A 22366-nucleotide genomic window follows, 5' to 3' on the forward strand; every position below is an offset into this window, starting at 1 on the left:
TATCGTCAGTGAAGCAGGAGCATCAGTCTACAGTGTCAGCCCTGAAGCTAATAAAGAGATGCCAGGACTGGACCCTAATTTGAGAAGTGCAGGTAAGAAACTGTGGATGATCACTAAAGCGTGTGATTTTCATATTTTGGATTTGTATTTGTAGCAAGCAAAATATTTAAATATCCAAGAAATTTTAGAAGATATATTGCAGTCATGTTAGAAAGAAAGTGTTTGATTGGAATAGTACTGGGAATTATGGAAAAGAAGTGGAAGAATACTGCTTTTAAAGAACACTGCATAGTATTCTAGAGTATGGTGAAAAATTAGCCCAAAACATATTTAGTAAAATTAAATGCTAGAGAGTTAATAGTAAAAACAATAAAATATTCAGTTCTCTTATTATTATTGCAAAATATTACTTATTACAGCTTTTTGTTGGAGGAAAGTAATATATTAACATAAAATATTTAAAGTGCAAATGTATAAACATGCACAGACTTTCAGGCTATAGCTAAATATTTGTTAAATGACCGGTTTCTCTTGCCTTGCTAATAGGAATTGTCATTACTGTATTGTTTAAATCAGCCTGATTTGATATTAGTTGTATAAAATTGCTTTGATTTCTGTGATGTGGAATAGTTTAAATCTTGTGTGTGAAGAAATTAAAGATATTTTGAGGGCTTCCTGGTGGCACAGTGGTTGAGAATACGCCTACCAATGCAAGGGACACGGGTTCGAGCCCTGGTCCGGGAAGATCCCACATGCTGCGGAGTAGCTAAGCCCATGCTCCACAAGTACTGAGCCTGCGCTCTAGAGCCTGCATGCCACAACTGCTGAAGCCCGCGTGCCTAGAGCCCGTGCTCCGCAACAAGAGAAGCCACTGCAATGAGAAGCCTGCAACGAAGAGTACCGCAATGAAGAGTAGCCCCCGCTTGCTGCATCTAAAAAGAAAGCCTGCGCACAGCAACAGAGACCCAATGCAACCAAAAATAAATAAATAAATAAATTTATTTTAAAAAAAGATATTTTGGTACATCTAATGACAATAATTGGTATCACAAGCAAAATATAGATCTGGTCAGAGCATTTTTCTGTGTAATAGGTGGATATTTAGACTACTTTGTTAGAAATGTCTTGTGTATGTGTGTTTACTGCTTTATTATTATTTTTTTTAATGGATGTATAGTTGATTTACAATATTATATTAGTTTCACGTGCACAGCATTGTGATCCAGTATTTTTACAGATTATACTCCATTATAACTTCTTATAAGATAATGGCTATAATTCCCATTGCTATACAATATATCCTTGTTGTTTATCTATTTTATACATAGTAGTTTGTATCTCTTAATCCCCCAGTTTGGGGAAATTCCAAATTAGGGGAAATAGACTTTTTGTTTAATTTTTTTTCCTTAAATATTCTCATCAAATTTCATTGACTGTTCTTGAAATCTACACCTGGTGATATGTATTTGAAAATTTTTGCATTAATCTAAAGTTAAAAACTTCTTTTTTGATCCAAAAGAACTTGTAGTTTCTCTTCAGTTGTTCATTCCATGACACAGTCCCCTGACTAACATGATCATCTTTTCTTTTTTCTTTTTTAAATATTTATTTATTTTATTTATTTATTTTCTTTTAATTTCTTTGGTTGCTTCGGGTCTTCGTTGTGGCACGCAGGCTTCTCTCTAGTTGTGGTGTGTGGGTTTTCTCTCTCTAGCTGTGGCACTTGGGCTCTGTAGTTTGTGGCACGCGGGCTCTCTAGTTGAGGCGCGAGGGCTTAGTTGCCCCAAGGCATGTGGGATCTTAGTTCCCCAACCGGGGATCGAACCCACGTCCCCTGCATTGGAAGGCAGATTCTTTACCACTGGACTACCAGGGAAGTCCCCTAAAATGGTCATCTTTTCAAACTCAGATCCCAGCTCAAAATCTTGCTTCTTCAGTGAAGCTTTTCCCTGTCACATCAACTCATTGTGGTCTCTGCCTCCTTGCCATGTTCTCTTTTGGTACTTGCCTTGTAATAACAGTAGTAATAATAATAATAGGAGGAGTAGGGAGCTGCTAACACTAATCTTTTTTAAGCACTTAATATATATGAAACATTGTGGTAAATACATTACCAGTATTATTTTATTTAATCCTCACAATTGCCCTATTAGTCATTTATTATTCGCACTTTACAGATGAGGAAACCAAGGCTTAAAGAGGCCGCATAGCCAAGTAAGTGTGAACATAATATTTATGTACGTAACTTCTGTAATAAAGGGATACTTTTCTTTATAAAAAGTAAAATTCAGAGCCTCCCAAGTTGGCACTGAAAGGTAATCATCCAACAGGGCATTAGAAAAATATTATATAGGAGGTGGCAGTCCCTCAGACTTCCCTTTGCTAAGGGGGCTGCTATTTCCTCTTCACCACTGGCCCATGTGGGTGCATAACTGCCACAGTATTATAAGGGAACAAGATCACAACATTCTAACAAGATGCTATGAAAATAGGAAATAATAAAAAGGGGAATTGGTATATACTCCTAATTACTCTGATTTCAAAACCTAGCTGTGTCTTCAGTTTGTGATTCACTGCAGGTGTGCCATTTTTCTTTGTCTTAGCTTGTTTCCACATTGGCAGTGACTATGTTTGACCCATATCAACTCAAAACACCTACCTAGACATTCTGAGTCTTCAAAGTCTGGTCCTGGAAGCAAATATTGAAATTAACTGAGAGTCTCCACTCTTGGCTTTCTAGGCCCCACTTCCATTTCAGTTCCTGTTTTCTCACTAGGAATCTTTCTCTTTCCTAGTGATTGATGCCTGGGATGACTTCATACTTCATCTGAGACCTGACCTATCTGTGGGTGTGGGTTTTACCTTTCAACCCTCCATAAGTTTACCGTATCAAATATAACGGAACCTCAACATTCATACAAGTGTTAAACATATGTAAGAAAATGACCTTTATCTTGCTACATCTTCTTGACCAGTTTATCAGCTTATTGAAAACAGAAGTTATCCTTATATATGCTTACATTCCCTTCATAATAAGTTCATTGTACTGAGACAGTTTAAATTGGATGGATAGAATAGTAGATAGTTGGTATTAAAACGTTTATTATGGATTTCTGATTTAAAATGAAGATTAAATATACCTGTTACTCCTTCACTCTCTTCTGAAATCTCATTAAAATGACAGTAACTTGATAGAATGAAGGCATAAACTTACTAGGACAAGGAGAATGGGAGAGGAGATAACGGCAACAATAGTTTTGAAGCTGGAAACCGGATGAGATCTAGCCAACTTGAGAAAGTGGAATACCGAGACAGCATTGTAGAAAACAGAGCTAACCTGAAATAGATCGTAGAAACCCTAAAGACTCAGGAAATGCACTAAGCACCTTTAGAAGTATCTTGGGAGGGCTGAGAATGGGTCTAAAATAGGAGGATTGATTGAAAGTCTGTTTAAAAAGCAGTGAGATCAAGTTAAACATAGAATATCATATAACCCAGCAATCCCACTCCTTGGTATATACTCAAAAGAATTGAAAACAGGTACTCAGCAAATACTTGTACACAGATGCTCATAGCAGCACTATTCACAATAGCCCAAAACTGGAAACAACCCAAATGTCTATCAGCAGGTGAATAGATAAACAAAATGTGGTCTATCCATACGATGGAAGAGTATTTTCAGCCATAAGAAAGAATGAAGTAATGATACGTGCTACAACATGGATGAACCTTGAAAACATGCTAAGTGAAAGAAGCTAAACACAAAAGGTCACATATTGTATGATTGCATATATATGTGAAATGTCCAGAATAGGCAAATCTGCAGACACAGAGAGCTGATTGGTGGTTGCCAGGGGCTGGGAGGAGGGGACAATGAAGAGGGACTGCTTAATGTGTACAGGGTTTCCTTTGGGGGTGATGAAACTGTTTTGGAACTTGATAGAGGTGGTGGTTTGCACAGTGTTTTAAGTATACTAAATACCACTGAACGGTACACCTTAAAATGGTTAAGTTTATGTTATGTGAATTTCACATCAGTAAAAAAAGAAGAAATGAATTAGACCTCCCATTCCACACAGTTGAGTAACTGTCCTTCTTCCACTTTTGCAGAAGACTGGAGAATTGTTCTCTAGAGAGGGTTAAACCGAAGGTTTCTACACTGGAGGACATGGGTTATAAGTGAGAGTGGGAATACCTACTAAAAAAAAGAAAGATTAAATAATTATTGACATGCTGTTGTAGGTACCTTAGAGAGGACTAAATCTTCCATGTGGGAGACTAGGGGATTCTGGCTAGAACACAAGAGAACACACCTAAAGAAACTGAGATCAGAGATTTCACAAAGAAATGGCCAAATCACCCTATAGTGAAGCCCACAGTTGACAAACCTCACCTTTGAGCAAAGCACTTAACAGTCAGCTTTTTAGTACCCTACCCCTGATGGAAAGTCTAGGGTCACTTAACATGTAAGGAAAACTTATGCTATTAAAGACAGATGCCAAAATATGGGGTGGGAGGTGGGGTACACTACATGGAAGAAGTAGAGACTATACAGAAAGAAAAAAAATAAAGAAAAAGTTTGATATCCTTAGAGAAAAGATATTTCTTTCAAATTTAAGGGTCTATTTGCATAAAGTAAAATTCACCTTTTTTAGGTACACCATCTATGAATTTTGAAAAGCTTGTGCTAGTCAGGTAACCACAACCACTGCAATCAAGATATAGAGTATTTATATCAGGTCAACAGATTTGTCAGCTCCTTATTGAAAAATGTATTTACTAATTAGAGGATCAAGATTATAATAAATTTGCATTAAGAGCATTAAAACTATATTTTAATAAGCTTTTTAGTGAAAAAAATTCTAATTAGGAGTTGTTGAATGAAATAAGACAGCATGGGGATTCCTCTTTTTGTTGTCTGATGGCAAGAGGAAGTATAAAAAAGAAGTGAGTATTGGACTTTAAAAATAAAGATTTCCACTTTGATATTCTCAGATAACAGAGTAAGGCAAATTTTAAAGAGAACACAGTTTAGTACAGTCTTTTAAGCAATACATTTATTTGCTCTAGAAGCTTTAAGATTCTATGTATTTCATGGAACTGAAGACCAAAACCAGTAGAACCCCTTTTGTCCTTTGGATATAACATGCCTTATGAATGAGGGGGAAATGTTGTTTTCAGTGCTACTGCATATGGCTGTAGCTCTGGTTGCTTACCTTTTAGGATGATAATCTTCACTCAGTCGAAGCTCCTTTTCCCTGCTTTTCCCTGCTTTTTACTGTCTTCCTTTACACAATATGTTTCATTACCGTTTAACAAATTACCATTTATTAAAAACGAAATTCCATGTAAAAAAAAAACACAAACAAAAAATGAAATTCCTATATGTACTTTTTTCCCTTTTTCCTTGGTCTGTCTAGTCTGCTACAACGCAAGACTCTTTCAATTACTGTGGCTTATAATATGACTTGCCTTAATCTTTTTCATTGCACTTGTCCTATGCATTTCTTTCTTTCTGTATAAACTTTAGAGCCATTTAACTAATATTTTTCAAACTCTGTAGAAATACAGTGAAATTCCATTAAATTTATACCTTCATCCAGGTTATGCACATTGTATTTTTCTTACTCACCCGCAATACACACACACACACACACACACACACAAACACACACACACACAGAGACAGTGAATAGATTCTCCTTCATGATATTTTCTTATTGGTTGTTGATGGCATATGGTGGAGCATCAGTTTTTTTCTGGGTGTCTTGAAACCAACCAACTGATTGAAATCTTGTTAGTTCTGATATTTTTTCAGTTGACTTGCTTGGGTTTTCTAAGTAGACAGTCATCATCTGCAAGTAATAATAAATAATCTAGTTTCTGTCTTTTGAGTAATTATACCTTCTTTCTTTTCTCTTCCAATTGCGTTAAGTAGAACTTCCTAAACAGTGGTAAATAGTCGCAGTGATACAGAGAAATGTTGATGTTACATGTGGGCAAAATAGTCAATATTTGCCATACATTTGGACATACTGCATTTAAAAAATACATAACAACTTCATTGAGATATAGTTTACATAGCATACAGTTTACCCTTTTAAAGTATATGTCATCATTTTTTAGTATAGTCAGAGTTGTGTAACTGTTGCCACTATCCAATTTTAGAATATTTTCATTGCCCCTAGAAACCCCATACCCATTAGCAATCGGTCCCCCTTCCCCTCTTCTTTCCAATCCCTGGAAAACACTAATCTACCTTCTGTCTATATGGATTTGCCTATTCTGGATATTTCATATAAATGGAACCATGACAATATGAGGTCTTTTGTGATTGGCTGGCTTCTTTCACTTAGCATAGTGTTTTCAAAGTTCACTCGTGCTGTAGCATATATCAGTACTCCATTCCTTTGTATTGCCAAATAATTTACCATTGTACAGGTATACCACATTGTATTCATCCATTTATCAGTTGTTGGATATTTGGGTTGTTTTCACCTTTGTGGCTATTATGAATAATGCTGCTGTGAACATCCATGTACAAGATTTTATGTAGACCGATGTTTTTATTTCTTTTGAGTATGTACCTAGGAGTAAAAACTTGGGGACATAGGGACATAGGGTAGCTCTATGTTTAACATGTTCCAGAAGTCTTTTTGACTTCTTTTGCTATACTTTCCTCACCATTCCTTCTCTGCCTCTTTCACCATTTCCTCCTTCTCTTTTCTGTCTCAAAATATGAATGTGCCCCAAGTTTCGGGCCATGATTCTTACTCCCTCTTCTTTTTTTTTTATCAGCAATCTATTAAACTCCTTTTGCCTGAACTACTTATCTGTCTCTTACTTTCAGAAATCTGTTGTCAGCCTGATCATTATTACTGTTTATTGCATAACCCTTCTCTTGATTATCCTGCCAGCAGGAAAACAACACCATCTTTTCTCCAAAGCCTGAGCATACTACTTTTCGAATTCTACTTTAAACAATGTTCATCTCTCTCCCTCCTCCTGCCTCCCATCTCTTCCGTGCTTGGGTTTCTATGCTACACAGAATGAACAGCATCTGAAAGTGAAATGCCAATTCTAGAAATATTAGATCTATGTCGGGGGTTGTTTACGGGGTACACTGTAACTCCAGAAGCCATTGGGACTTATTGTAGAATATGTCATCTAGAAGCCATCATTTTTAATCCATTGTTGCTAATATTTAGCAATATTAGGATGAACAAAGGCTACACTGGCAGTGAAATGTTAGGAGGGAATCCAGTAGAAAATAGTTTAAAATCCTTTTGTGTATTTCAGAAATGTTAAAATATGGGATCTACTCACACAATTTCTAAGTTTAGGTTTTCATAATGTGGGTTTTCCTGAAGGTGTAGATTTGAGAGATTTACCTATTATTGATATATTGTTATTGAATTTCTAATATTGCCTTCCTACACAGCAAACGTTCTGATGCCTATTACCTTAACTTGGTCTACTGTTGTGGGTTGTTTTTTTAATCCGAAAATATTTTGGCAATGTATGTATGTGTTTGAAAATCACTCTTATTGTATAATATATGTAAAGGCTAGAATAAGGAAATAATACAGTTGAGTTGTCCCTTGGTATCCACAGGAGATTGGTTTCAGGACCCGTCTCAGATACCAAAATCCAAGGATGCTCAAGTCCCTTACATAAAATAGCATAGTATTTGCATATAACCTATGCACATCCTCCAATATACTTTGAATCATCTCTAGATTACTTATAATACCTAATACAATGTAAATGCTATGTAAATAGTTGTAAGTGCAATATAAATAGTCGGTGAGAGCATCAAATTCAAGTTTTCCTTTTTGGAACTTTATGGAATTTTTTTTTCAAATATTTTTGATCCATAGTTGGTTGAATCTGTGAATGTGAAGCCCACAGATATGGAGGCCTGACTGTATTTGGTTTTAGAGGATATCAGGTATTTCTCTGGTGGCATATGTTTTCATATGACTATAAATGTGGTTATTAAAGGAAACCATTTCTCCTATAACCTGGCATGCTTGCACTAATTAACTTTTTATGAGATTTGATGAGAAAGGTGTATGTGAAGGCCTTGGAATCCCCATCTCTTCTGTGGGAGAAATAGGCAGATTGTAAAACATCAGCTTATTGCTCTCTAAGCTTGCTTTGCAAGCTGCCATTGTCACTGTCTGTTGGCAGTAATAATAAAAGATATGAAAAAGACTTGAATGTGCAGTGAACTTGATGTTCACAGTAGATCTTATCTCTGATGAGAGGTGGCACAAATCAGTGACTGGAGAATCTGATAGTTACTTCTAAGAAGTGGCTTCTTTTACCAGACCTTGAATAGTTTAACACGAAAACAGGCATGGGGTTTCCTTTAATGGCCTTAATGTTTTTACTTAATGAATTTATATTTCATCCAACCTTCTGTATGAGTAGGTGACACTGACTAGCTTTCATGTGTTTAGAAAATAAAAGCTGTTCATTTGTAAACACTCAATGCAACTAAATTTCTTTTCTCTAACTAAATCTATCTTATAAGCTAAATAAGTTATAAGATTTTGTTAATAACATACGGCTTTTAAAAAGATGATAATATATGATGACTAAATAAAAATCATGACACAAAGGATGTTTAAAGTTAACTCTCAAGTCTCTTAAAAATGGAAAGTGATGGTCAAGAAAGGGACGTAATTAGGACTGTTAGGAACAAGCAGTTGGGACTCAGATCACTTCTCAGACTGATCTTGCAATCATATTCAAGGTGATTCAAGAGTATTCACTAGTCAACTAACTTGATCTCTGATTGCAATAAGATATGATTCTATCATTTACTCATCTTTATCAGGATCTAGTCCTAATAAGCATATTTAATGTACAAATGTGTATCATGTTTATAGCAATGCAGGATTATTTAAAAGTAAAACAAATATCTACTTGTTCTTTAAAGTGTGAGGTGCCCTACTATACTATATTTAAAGAACGAACAGGTAATTGTATAAATATAGCAACTAAGTGTTTTATTTGTTTTTCCAAATGTATAACCCTTTCAATGTGTTCGTGCTCAGGAACACCTAGGAGTTCTGGTGACATAATTAATCCTGAAATTTTGCATTCACTTTTTGTGTGGAAAAAAAAAGGAACTCTGAAACTTGGTTAAATTGTTGGCCTCCTTGGGGGGAGGAATAACGAGGGATAACTATGCATTATGAGGAACTAAAATAGTAATTATCTGCATACTGCTTTTCACATTAAGCCATACTTGTTTTCTGATTCTGTTTTTTCAGTTTCCATAGCAAGGCGTGTACAAGATCCATTAGCTGAGCTAGTGAAAATTGAGCCGAAGCACATTGGAGTTGGAATGTATCAGGTAAAGCAGTGTGGATCATTTAATTTGTGAAATCCATCAATACAGAGACAGTACTCAAACTTGGCATAGTAATTGTCAGTGGGAATAAGTTCCCATTTTCAAAGGTTTATACAGTTCGTGGGAAGGTAGTTAGGTATTATAAATTATTCAGGAAGGAGAGAATTTTTTTTTTCCTGGTCTTTATGATTTTGATCAAAGCTTATAATAGACTATAATCACTTTAAAGACTATTAAAACTCTAGATACGACTAGTAACTTAATCTGAAGAGCCTCTCCTTTTAACGTCGCTATAAAAATGGAAGGGGTGTGGAGAAAGGGGGGTATGTTGGCTCTTTTTGTAAACCAGTATGAACTATTGATCTTTATTGATCTTTCAGGAAGAAACCTTTGGTACCTACTGTGATTTTTTTTCCTGTTTTCATTCCTATTTGATTATTATAGTTAGTTTTTGGTCATTTCCCAGTATGAGCTAAAACCTTTCATTTTTGTTACTGTGTAGTAGTAATAGTAGTAATAGTGCTTCTTGGTGTTGCTGCTGTATCTCCAGTTCTTGAGATTGTGTTCCTTAGGCAATTGAGAGCAGCACTAAATCTTGGCAAAATGAATCCATGTTGGCTTAAGTGGTCTCCAGAAACCTCAAGTTGAATTATTTTCTCTTTGATGAAAGTTCTTCTTAAGCCTGAAATAGAATATTACCCTCTATATAATTTTCATGAGATTTGAGTGATAGGTACTATACTTTCTCTAAGGAAATATTATATGAGGTCACGGAATCTGTGGCCACTAGAAATGGAAGAGACCTTTGAGATCATACAACCCTACCCTGCTCATCTGACAGGAAAAGAAGCTGTGTCCTAGAGTAGTTAGGATTTTTACCCAGGCTCCCACTGTCAAAGCCTGGACTAACCGGTCATATATTGGGACTTAACTGGAGTTTTCCCATTTTAGAGCAAGTTAGACCAAGAGGCATCCAAACCTTTAACTGGACTTGTTCACTGGCGAGGATGGTTCCTAAAGGGACTGATCTAGCTACAGATAGATAAAATGCCTAGTAACTAAAGAGTATACCTCTTATAGCAGTTTTATGATATAGGCATCATAGTTAAGAGAAATTATAGTTATATTAATTCAAGGTGAAGTTATGGAAGTTATGGAATACCTCAGTTCCTTAGTAGAACAAAGGAAAGAGAAAGTCAAACTTATAGAACCCAGGAGGCTAATAACCTATTGGCATCAAAGTGGTCTTTAAGTAAATAGCAGGGACCTAGTCTCCAGATTTGGATTCTGAGATAGCATTTAACGTGAAAACAGTTTGGAATTCATTCCAACAGCAATGAGAAGTAAAGGAAGAGTTTTAAGCAGAGGAATGCCGTGATCTGATTTGTATTTTTAAATGTTGACTCGGACTACTCCAGGTGAAAGATAATGGTGGCTTGGACAAAGTTAATGGCAGTAGAAATGGAAAGAAGTTAAATCTATTTTTAGGGACTACTTGGTGATAGTGAGGGAAAAGGAGTTGTGAAGAATTTGCTCCAAAGGTCCTGAGGATGCCTGAGTGGAGCAGATTTGGTGAGGATAAGGTTAGCAATTCAGTTTCGAACACGTTAAATCTGTGGTGCCTGTAAGAAATACAGGAAACTAGGAGTTGGATATACAAGTCTGAGATTAAGAGATATGGCCATATTAACATTGGAGTACAGACTATTTAGCAAATAATGACACTAAGAAAATGATCAAAATGGTAGGCAGAGCTCATGATATTCTAACTACATTACCACCACCACTGGCATATCCACAACTCCAAATTCCGTAAGATGACAGAAAAGTTGTGCATATATATCTGTACCTATGTAAACACTCACTTATATGAATCAATTGATAATAGTCCGGGAAAAATAAGAAAGAGTCCCATCAGTGGGTAGAAATTTCAGGAATTCTTGAAAGATATTAAGCCTGAAGAATCACATCCACAGAAAAATGAAACATGGTGGAGCCACACCCGAAAATATATAGATCAGTAGGGTTCTGAAAGCAGAGTCATATTTAAGTAGTGGGGAGGGGACCTGCAGGATTAGATAAGCAGATGTGTATAGAGCAGCTAAGCCTGTGGTGACCCCCCTCCCTCAATATTCTGTGAATCCTAGCTAAAGCACTGAGTATAACACAGAGGCCAGAGAGGCTGGGTGATCCCTTAAGTAGCTTTTGATTGTCAGGAAGCTCAAGGAGTCTCTTCCTGGCAGGACAAACTCCTGACATGTACATGACACCTGGCATCATATCCCACATTATCACTCGAGGCACATGGTGCTGAACAGAAACAGCATACACAGACAAAGAGGGACTCTGAAACGATCTTGATGCCAAGAATCACTAAATGTTTGAGGAAAACCTATGATAGAAAAATGAGGCACCAAACTTAAAAAAATAACACCCAAAGAAACAATGAACAGGCAACAGACTCTGAAATAAGTTAAATTAACATTCACAGAGAGATAAGTGGTTATTGCATTTCTGAAACAAATATGGGATAGAATGAAATTAAACCGATCTAAGAATTTTAAAATATGATTGTTAAGATTAAAAAAAAAACACATAAACGGGTGAAATAGAGTGAACACAGCTAAAAGCAAATTAATGAATTGGAAGATTGAGCTAAGAGATTCCTTAGAGTGCAGTCTTAAACTGAAAAAGGTGGGAAGCATGAACAAAAAGTCATATGATGTAGAGCTCCTTCTAAAGCTTCAACATTCATCTAACAGAAGGTTCAAATAAACAATGAGTGAAGGGGAGTTATAATCACAGAAATAATAGAATGAAATTTCTCCAGTTGACAGGACAAGTCTTTTGAAAAGGCCTAATGAATACTGCATAAAAGAGTAACAAAAGACCTACACTCAGATGCCTTCCTGTGAAATTTCAGAATGCTAGTAATACGGAGGAACTAACTAAAAGCTTCCAGAGAGCAAACATAGTTTATCTACAAAGGAAAGAATCAAGTTGACATCAGTACTATTATTGGTAAAAAAAACAAGTAATAGAAGATAGAAATGCAGTAGTTTTGAAGTTGTGAGAAAAATTTTATTTTGAACCTATAATTCTATATTCAGGCAAACCAGCAATTCAATGTGAGAGGAAAATAAAAGCATTTTTGGATCTATAATGATTCACCTTCTCTGGTTGTTACAGACCTTCTTTGAAAGAATTATTTATGGAATTACTCCTGCCTAAAGTGTCGGAGGGTGGGGGTGGGGTGGGGTGGGGGTGGGGGATGGGGTGGGGAGGGGGAATGGAGGTCCGAAGAAGGGAAAGGCATGCTGTGAGGAAACAAGATCAAGGTAAGGAAACAGTGGAGAGCTTTACAATACACACGTATCCAGTAAAGTGTATCTGTATTGTTGAGTCTCATAGTTTTTTAACGATAATGTTCATTTTTAAATATATTAGTCTGGATCAGATCAACTCAACATGAGAGGGTATAAGAAAAAGAAGTGATGAAGTATTAGGATTCTTTCTCAGGAAAAAGATTCAGATATAGATTAACTCTACAATTTTTTAGAAAAACATAATCTGAAATATATGGATAATAACCACAAATAGGACATTTAATATAAATCATGAGAGTAAAAACTAAAGTTTATCATTCCAACCAAAGGCAGAGAAAAGAAAATAAGAAAGTATAGTAAATTAAAAAAGTATATGATGAGAGGAATAAGTATAGTAATAGGTAAAGGTGAAAGTATAGTAATAGGTAAATTCCCCTATGAATAGAATCTCAGACTTTTAAAAATAAAATATAGCACTAAGATGTATATGTGCAAGAGGTACTTCTAAAGAAAAAAGCAACCTTGATATTTGAAATTTGAAGAAAAATATTCCACACGAATGAAAAAATCAGCAATGTTAACATGAGATGAAATAGAATTTAAGGCAAAATGCATTAAACAGGTCAAAGAGGGATATTTTATATTAATTACAGATAGAGTATCCTAAGAAGGTATAATTGCCCTGAGCATTATAGAATGCTAACAACATAGCTTCAAAAAATATGCAGTATTAAACACTTCTAAAAATTAGAGTAAGAGACAAGTCCACTTTTTTGGTAGGAGCTTTATAGACCACAACATAGCAACACATACATTTTAAAAACAGCTTTATTGAGATATAATCACAAACCATACATACATGAATAAATCCACCCACTTAAAGTGAACAAGTCAAAGGTTTTTAGTATATTCATAGGGTTGTGAAACTGTTACCCTTAATTTTTGAACATTTTCATCACCCCAAAAAGAAACCATTAGCAGTCACTCTCCAGCTCTCCCTTCTTCCCCAGCCCTAGGGCAACTACTAATTTATTTTCTGTTTCTATTGATTTATCTATTCTGGATCTGTCATATAAATGAAATTATACAATATGTGGCCTTTTGTGACTGGCTTCTTTCCTTTAGCATAATGTTTTCAAGGTTCATCCATAGTGTAGCATGTATCAGAACTTCATTCCTTTTTATGGGTGATAGTATCTCATTGTATATATATACCACATTTTGTTTATCCATTTATCAGTTCATGGAAGTTTGGGTTATTTCCATTTTGGGGCTATTATGAATAATGCTACTATGAACATTTGTGTACAAGTTTTTATTTTATTTTTATTTATTTTATTTTGGGGGCGTAGATTTAGCATTTTATTTTTAAATAGGTATTGGTTAATGAGCAACAAGAAATTACCATTAGATATTCAGTTCTTAGGTGAGCTAACATTGTTCAGTGGATCCATCCAAAACTAGTCTATTGGCTTTTTATCTAGAGATATATGGATGTATAGTAAAACTGTGTATAAGTTTTTATGATGTATGTTTTCATTTCTCTTGAATATATACCTAAGAGTGGATTTGCTGTGCTATGTAACGTAAGTTTAAAGCCAGATGATGAAGTAGGGAAGTTATTGGCCACAAATGTACATGTACATGTAACTAGTACACATTTTATTATTAGAGTTTGGTATTTTCTTGTTGATTTGTATACATTTATATATTGGTTTATATAAAACATTTACAAAACATTTACAAAGAGCCTCTACATACCATTCACCATGGATGAAATATAAATTTCTCTCTTTATCAAACAAACCCAAATTAGACAAGGGGTTATTATTTCAACCTAACAATCGAGTAAAGTTGTAATAAAATGATAAATATCTGTGCAAGTAAGAAGGGTACAGTGAAATGAGCATTCACAAACACTGCTGGTGGAAGTGTAAATTGTTATTTCTAGCAAATAGTTAATACCAATCAAGATGCACTTTAAGAAAAGGCATCCCTTTGACCTGGTAGTTCTTCCTTTAGGAGTCTCTTCTCAGGCAGTAATAAGAACTATTTCTAAAATTCACATACAAGTTTGCTGTTACAGCAAAATGTTGGAAGCAGCTACAAAAGGAAAATAGTTAAATGAGTTATGGTATATCCACCGGTTGAAATATTTATACAACCATTAAAAATTTAGGCTTTCAAGGCCGATTTAATGACATGAGAAATTGCTCTTGACATACTTTTAAATTGCAATAAAGTTGTTGATACAGAATTAAACCAATTTGTGTTTTAGAACTAGAGATGTGCATTTACATTGAAGAAAAAGGTAACTGGCTGGTGACATATTTATATCTTTGTTGGTGTGATTAGGGAATCTTTTTTCTTTTCCTTTCCTTTTTTTTTTTTTTTTACTTTTTTTCAAATTTCTTATAGTGATTATGTATTAGGAAAAATGTGCTGTAAAACAAATATCTGTTTCCATTTCCCAGCCGATGGGCCACTTAATTTTAAACCTTGATACAATAGACTTCCGGTACAACCAGAGTGGGGCTGGATTTCTTTTTAGTTGGGACCTTTAAGTGCTTTTAGTATAAATTTAATACTTATATTTATTCTGATTTAAATTATGAGTAGCCAAACAGTGCTGATTTTAAAAATGAAAGCTGTTCAAAGAATGTTAAATAGATGAAATAATAGAAGCTATAATATTATTTCAATAGAAACTAAAATACTTTTGGTTTAATAACAGCTAAAATGCTCAAGGCAGCACTCCAGTCCTTGTCTTAGAAAATGGGGAGGGCTGATTTCAAAAACACATGCCTGTCATTATTTCTGGAGTGAGAGGCAGCCAGTGTGGTCGAATGACAGCATATCCCTAACTGACCCCTAAAGACTTTGCTGGAAAGTGGCTTGGTGTTACTCCCAAGAAAACACTCCAGGGTGAGAGCAGGATGATGCAGGGTTGGCTCTGTTGAGTTCTGTGGGACATGGGGAATGATGGTTTAGCTTGGCCTTGTCATATCCTGAGAGTACAACTTGAGTAAGTTGGATTTACTTGCTATTTATTTCTTCTTTGGACTGTGTTTTAGATACTTCCATGCTCATTTACACCTGTATTTGTTAATGAGCATGCACGGTAAAGTAGGAAAGACAGGGCAGTCCCCTTTCCTCCTTTGTGCCTCTCTGTTAGATCATTTGATGATATTAGAGAGTGAAATCGTTTTCTAAAATGAGTTTCTGGAACCCTTAGTGGATTTTCTATATCCAGGCCATCTTTATTCCTCATTATTATGTATAATGAGGAGTCACTGTAAAAGGAAAATCATCTTCCCAGCTGCAGTTTTTCATCGTAAAACCTCAAAGGTGGGAATTTGTATTTTACTTCCCCACCCCCTCTGTGGGATCAGTTCTGGATAAAAACTAAACAAAACCAAAATAACCCAACTCTTCAGTGGTGACATTACTCTGTTAAAACCTATTTTATAGTTAATATTGTAGGGATCATGAAATGTTTTAGTTTAGGTATATAAAGGGTAATAAGGATTCTCATCTGTCCTGTATTGTTTGTCCAAATCTTTTTAAACATTTTAATCCTTTAATTATGTGTTATTGTAGAGTGGGATATAGAAAAGAGTCTGTCCCATGTATATCCACTTAGATGACTTTACCTGGATTTTGCCCCCTATACTAAAGCAATATTTTGAAATCGATAAAACGCAAAGGTGAAAGAAACATAGAGGAAGTTGTTCTAGAAATTGGGCAGTATTCACATAGACGAGTTCCTTGACAAACGTTTTTACAATCTTGTCCCTTAACTGTAAATCCCAGGATACGGGCTGTACTTGAATCCCTGATTTACCAGGTATTTATGCATGAAATTCAAACTTAGCCTTGCAATTTAGGTATTTCATTTATTTATTTATTTACTTACTTATTTATTTATTTATTTATTTTAAAGTGCTCTATAAATGTTAACTGCTATTATTATTTTATTTTATTTTATTTATTTATTTATTTATTTATGGCTGTGTTGGGTCTTCGTTTCTGTGCGAGGGCTTTCTCTAGTTGCGGCAAGTGGGGGCCACTCTTCATCGCGGTGCACGGGCCTCTCACTATCGCGGCCTCTCTTGTTGCGGAGCACAGGCTCCAGACGCGCAGGCTCAGTAATTGTGGCTCACGGGCCTAGTCGCTCCGCGGCATGTGGGATCTTCCCAGACCAGGGCTCGAACCCGTGTCCCCTGCATTGGCAGGCAGATTCTCAACCACTGCGCCACCAGGGAAGCCCATTTCATTTATTTTTGACCATAACTGAGCTGTTTCTATAATTGAACAAAAACAAGTAATTAACCTTGACTGGGAGCATGAACTCATATATTAGAATTTCCTGGTTATTACTAAATTTAAAGTTTTAAAATGTCTTTTCTGGGTATGTTTTTTCACTTCTGGTTGAATTATGCTTCCTATGTTGAGGTATTAACTATAGTTTTCTCAGGTTCTTAGAAATCACTGACGATGTAATAAGCCATGTACATATACACACACCCTAGTATAACACCATTACTTATCTTTAAAAGAAATGTGAAATGTTGGTGTGGTTTGAAAAACCTTTTACCAATAATACCTTAAATTATTAACAATGAAATAGCTAATTTCCTTTGTCTTTTGTTTACTTACTCCTTGTATGTCATTGACCTTGGACAATGAAACTAGATCAATTTCCGTTTCTACTTAAGTTCACCTTCTGGTTTCATACATCGGCACAAAAATCACTTTTAGGATTTCTAAAACTTTAAAGTATTTTCACAGTATTTTAAACTAGGTTTATCATGAATGAATGAAAAAAAATTACACATGACACTAAAGGTACTACCTACCATAAAGGAAAAGATTTTTAAGTTCTGCATTAGAATCTAAAACATCTCTGAATCAGAAAACAGTACATAGAAAATCCACAGACAGGGAGAAGGTATTTGCATCACATAAAACCTACAAAGGATCCATAATTTATAAAGATCTGCTATAAATTAAGAGAAAAAAACAATTCCACAGAAAAATAGCAAGGGATGTGAACAGGCAATTGACAGAAGAGGAGACACACACGCAAAATAAAAATGTGAAAAAAATTATCACTCTGATTAATAGTTGGGGAAATGCAAACTAAAGCCACGATGGGAAATCTTTCAGGTTGTCAAAAGTTAGTCTGAGAATTTGGATGTTAGCAACAATGTGGAGCATTGGGAATCTTACACATTATTTGTAGAAGTATAAACTGGCACAACCTCTTTGGAGAGCAACTGGAAACTAGTAAAGTGAGAGACTGGGATTCTCTTCAACTTAATTTCGTTGCTAGATATTCATAGCCTTGAAAAACTCTCTCTCATGTGCACAAGAAGACATGTACAAGAAATTCACTGAAGCACTGTTTATAGTAGTAAAAATTTGGAAACAGTATGTCCCTCATCTGGAAAACAGGAAAATAAAACTGTAGTATACTCAGATGGTAGAATATTACATAGGAGCAAAGATGACCCAATTAGAGCTACCTATATTAATATGGATAAACCTCATAAGATACAATATTAAGAGAGAAAGCAAGTTGCAGAATATGTATAGTATTTTATGATTGGTATAAAAATTTAAAATATGAAAAATAATACTATGTACTATTTATGAATACCAATGTACAAAGTAAGAATATAGAAATAAGTACTGGAATCTAAGGTAGTGGTTACCTTGAGTGAGGCATGAGATGGGAGGGGAACGGGAACTGGGAGGGGTACAACAGGAGTTTCAACTCTATATTGTATTTCTTAGACTGTTTGGTGGGTACATGGTATCCTTTATACTTTATAACTTTTTTGTTAAGTAAGTCAAATTTTATAAAAAGATGCAAGAAAGCTGGGTCAAATGATAAATGTGTTTTATCTCAGGAACTTTGGCTTTCAGTTGGTTTTAATTTCTGCCTTATACGTTTGTGTGTGTGTGTGTGTGTGTGTGTGTGTGTGTGTGTGTGTATTTTACTGTGAGGATTTATGTAACCAGAAAAATAATAAAGCTATTTTCATTTTCCAGTAAAAATGAAAAAATACTTTTAATACTAGGTTACATTTCTCTTCATAATATTCTTTCAAATTTTCATCTTTAAGACTAATTTTGCAGCAAGTCAAATACTCTTTAATGCAGAGTTTTAACACTATCTTTATATTTTTTCATTTCACAAATATTGGATTCTTCTCTGTGAATTTTAATAATTAAATATTATTTGCTTTGCTCCATTACCTGAAATGGTTATTTCAGAGACATGGCCTAGGACAAACCTGTAGACCGTTATAACTTCTAGTGTTTATTTACAGGGCAGAGTTGGGTAGAACAGATGTTTAAGGGGTTATAGTATAATGTGTTATAATAATGTTACCATAATATGACTAGCATTCATCCTATACTATTTTCTTTTCACCACTACCCCCCCCCCCAACCAACACACTCCTAAATTACCTAAATTAGAAACCTTAAGATTAGGCAAGGGAGCTTTTAAAAATCCTAGCCTACACCACCTCCCCAGATATTTTAGTTTAATTGGTCTGGGGTGGGCCCTAGACATCAACAAACTTTTTAAAATTCCACAGGTGATTCTAATGTACGGGCAGAGTTGAGAACCATTGCTTCTTAAAGTACAGTCCCTGGACCAGCAGCATCAATATCATCTGAGAACTTGTTAGAAATGCAAATTCTTACACCCCCTTCCCAGACATATAGGATCACAAATTCTGTGGGTGGGGCACTGGAATCTGTGTTTTAATGGCTAAGGTTTGAGAACCACTGGTCTCTAATGCTTCTCAAGCTTGAATGTACAGTAAAAAAAACCCTTCATGAGGTCTTGTTAAAATGAAGATTTTGATTCAGTTGGTCTAAGGTGGGGCATGAGATTCTGCATTTCTAATAAACTCCCAGGTGATACCAGTGCTGTTTGTCTGAGGATTATACTTTGAGTAGCAAGAGACCCTACTGAAAGCCTCTTGGACCGTACCCCAGACCGGTTGAATCAGAATCTGATTTTAACAAGATTTCCAGGTGTTTTGAATTCACATTACAGTATTTGTAATGTAGAAGGAAAATCAGGACATGCCAGTATCTAAGGGGGATGAGAGCTTGAGAAGCAAAAATCAATATTGTAAAACACTGAAAAAAATAAAGGTAGGATAAGAATTGAAAATGTGTCTTTCATGTTGTTTTTTTTTTTAATGTTGATGGTGACCCTAACAAGAATAATTTCATTGGAGTAGTGGAGGCAGAAGTCAGAAGTAGATGGAGGACTGAATGAAAGGTGAGCACTTAGAGACAGGTATATACAGATCTTTAAAGGAGAGAGTTTTCAAAGGAGGTCAGGATTTAAATGTGTTTAAATGTTTATAGGAAGGAAGTAGAAACAGAGAGGGAGAAGTTGAAGATGCTAGAGAGAGAGGAAGCTAGATGCCTGAGGAGATGACACCCACAGCTTACCTAAGAAATAGGCTAAGGAAGGAAATGGACAAGAGTTCAGAAGAGAGAAGCTCCTGGGGTGGTGGGTGGCTGGGAAGAAGTGGAAGAGAGCAGGATTGGGAGGGGTTGCTCCTCTACCTGGAGAGTTTTATTTTCTCTTTGAAGTGGGAGCCTAGTGTTTTAAACGCCTCATCCCCCACCCCAAAAAAACAGCCGCTAGTTTTAAAGTTTCTGAAATCATAGTATTCTTTTGTTTACTGTCTCTCCTCTAATGGAATGTAAACTCTCACATGAGGACAAGGTGTTTCCACCCCTATCCACAGCTCCCAGGACCTGGCACACATAGATACTCAGTAAGTATTGTATTTGCCGAATGAATGAACGAATGGTAGATAATCAGTATAGTTGTTCATTTATTATATTTTTCACTCTGTTGTGAACGCACCATAAAATTTTATACCCTCTCACTTAAAAATTTTGGTAAACTTGAAATGTTGGTTACTAGTATTTTTTTTAATGAATCTCTTTTCGGGAAAAGTGAGAACTTAAGAGCAGAGAACATTAGAATAGCCATGTGGAGTGAAAATGGCTGTGGAAAGTAAAGGATTGCTGGGGATGAAAGAACTAGTCTTCATAGCACGTATCTCTTCATTTCTTTCTCCCCGACAACACACATGCTTTTCCCTATGGAAATAATTCTTACCGGGACAGATCAGAGGGAGCGCTTATATAGGAATGTTCTTTGATTGTGATTAAATTAGTAAATCAGTATTTCTAAGGGTCTATGATTAATACAGTATAATATCCTTATCAAAGAAAAATCTTTGTTGCCATGGAATTCATCAGAATAGACTCTTTCCTTTAAAGTGAAATTATCTATTAAAATGTAAGCTTATGGAAATTCTTTAAAATTTCATCTTTGTTCTCCACAGAGCTCTAAGGAGGTTTTTAGTATACTGGTTAAGTCTGATACTGGTTGCACGTGGATGGATAGTCTATAGACTAAAAATACGATTATTGCAAAAATGTTTAATTCTGGCATTCATATAGATATTACTATTTATTTTGCTGAATATTTGTATATAATTATGTGTGGATAATTGTTTGGCATACTAAAGAGAGAACCTGAGATGTAATTCTTTACTCGGTGCAAAAAACTACTATCTGTATAACATAATAATGTTCATATTAGAAAGAATTATTGAAAACTCAAATGTAAGATTGTGCTAGATAATTATAGCGATTGGGAAGAGAAATAAAATGTGTAAATATTAGGAAGGCCACTTCCGAGAATTTAAAAACTATGTTCTGTATATCTGATATTGTTCAGGAATGTTGATCAACTCATTCCTCTAAATATGTGTGTTGGAGGTAGGTGTTGATCGTGAGCTTTAAGAATAGCACAGATAAATTTAATTACTAGTAAGATTATATTATATTTTAAATTCAAGGGGAAGGCTTCATCATTATCATAGTAATAATATGCATTAAATGCATGATCCTATAGAAAGGACTGTGAGTTTGATAGATTTAGGTCAGAAATGAACTGCCTGCAAAGTGATTGTAATGTGGTGCAGAGACAGGAAAACTGGCCTTGTCCAATTATGGTATGAGTTCACTCATGGCACATTTGTCCAGCAAATCTCTTATGCTGTGGACAATTGTGTTACAATGTCTTTCTTCTGGTGATCATGGAAAGGAATTCTAAGGAGAAGAGTCTGTATTGAGGAAAAATTATATCGATGAGAGGTCTTTTTCCCTGGGTTTTTCTCAATAATTTTAAATCGCATTACAGGTAAGAAAAACTAATTTGCCTGGATTTGTATAGAATGAAGATTGTTTCTCACTTCCACAGAAATAAACACGGGTTGTTTTTCTTTTTGAACAACTAACTTTAGAAGATATCTTTGGTTTTGGGTGAGATAGGCTAGTTGGCTGCCTTCTTTCTGCACTGTTAACTCTGGTGATGTATTTTCTTTCTTTTTTTTTTTTTTAAATAAATGTATTTATTTATTTATTTTTGGCTGCGTTGGGTTTTCATTGCTGCGCCCGGGCTTTATCTAGTTGTGGTGAGCGGGGGCTACTCTTCATTGCCGTGCACGGCCTTCTCATTGCGGTGGCGTCTCTTGTTGCGGAGCACAGGCTCTCGGCGCATGGGCTTCAGTAGTTGTGGCTCGTGGGCTCTAGAGCGCAGGCTCAGTAGTTGTGGTGC

At 35.5% G+C, this 22366-nt stretch overlaps 1 protein-coding gene across 2 annotated transcripts in view; it reads left to right on the forward strand.

The window, feature by feature from the left end:
• The window catches only part of SRBD1 (S1 RNA binding domain 1), a 236043-nt gene that overhangs the window by 125294 nt on the left and 88383 nt on the right, over positions 1-22366 (forward strand). For both annotated transcript variants that reach the window (XM_082427667.1, XM_082427668.1), the window contains exons 15-16: positions 1-92; positions 9285-9367. In XM_082427667.1, coding sequence (XP_082283793.1) covers positions 1-92; positions 9285-9367 — 175 coding nt within the window. The remainder of the gene's footprint in view (positions 93-9284; positions 9368-22366) is intronic.

This window comes from Balaenoptera physalus (genome assembly GCF_965194825.1).
Source record: "Balaenoptera physalus genome assembly, chromosome: 15".
Classification (NCBI taxonomy): Eukaryota; Metazoa; Chordata; class Mammalia; order Artiodactyla; family Balaenopteridae; genus Balaenoptera; species Balaenoptera physalus.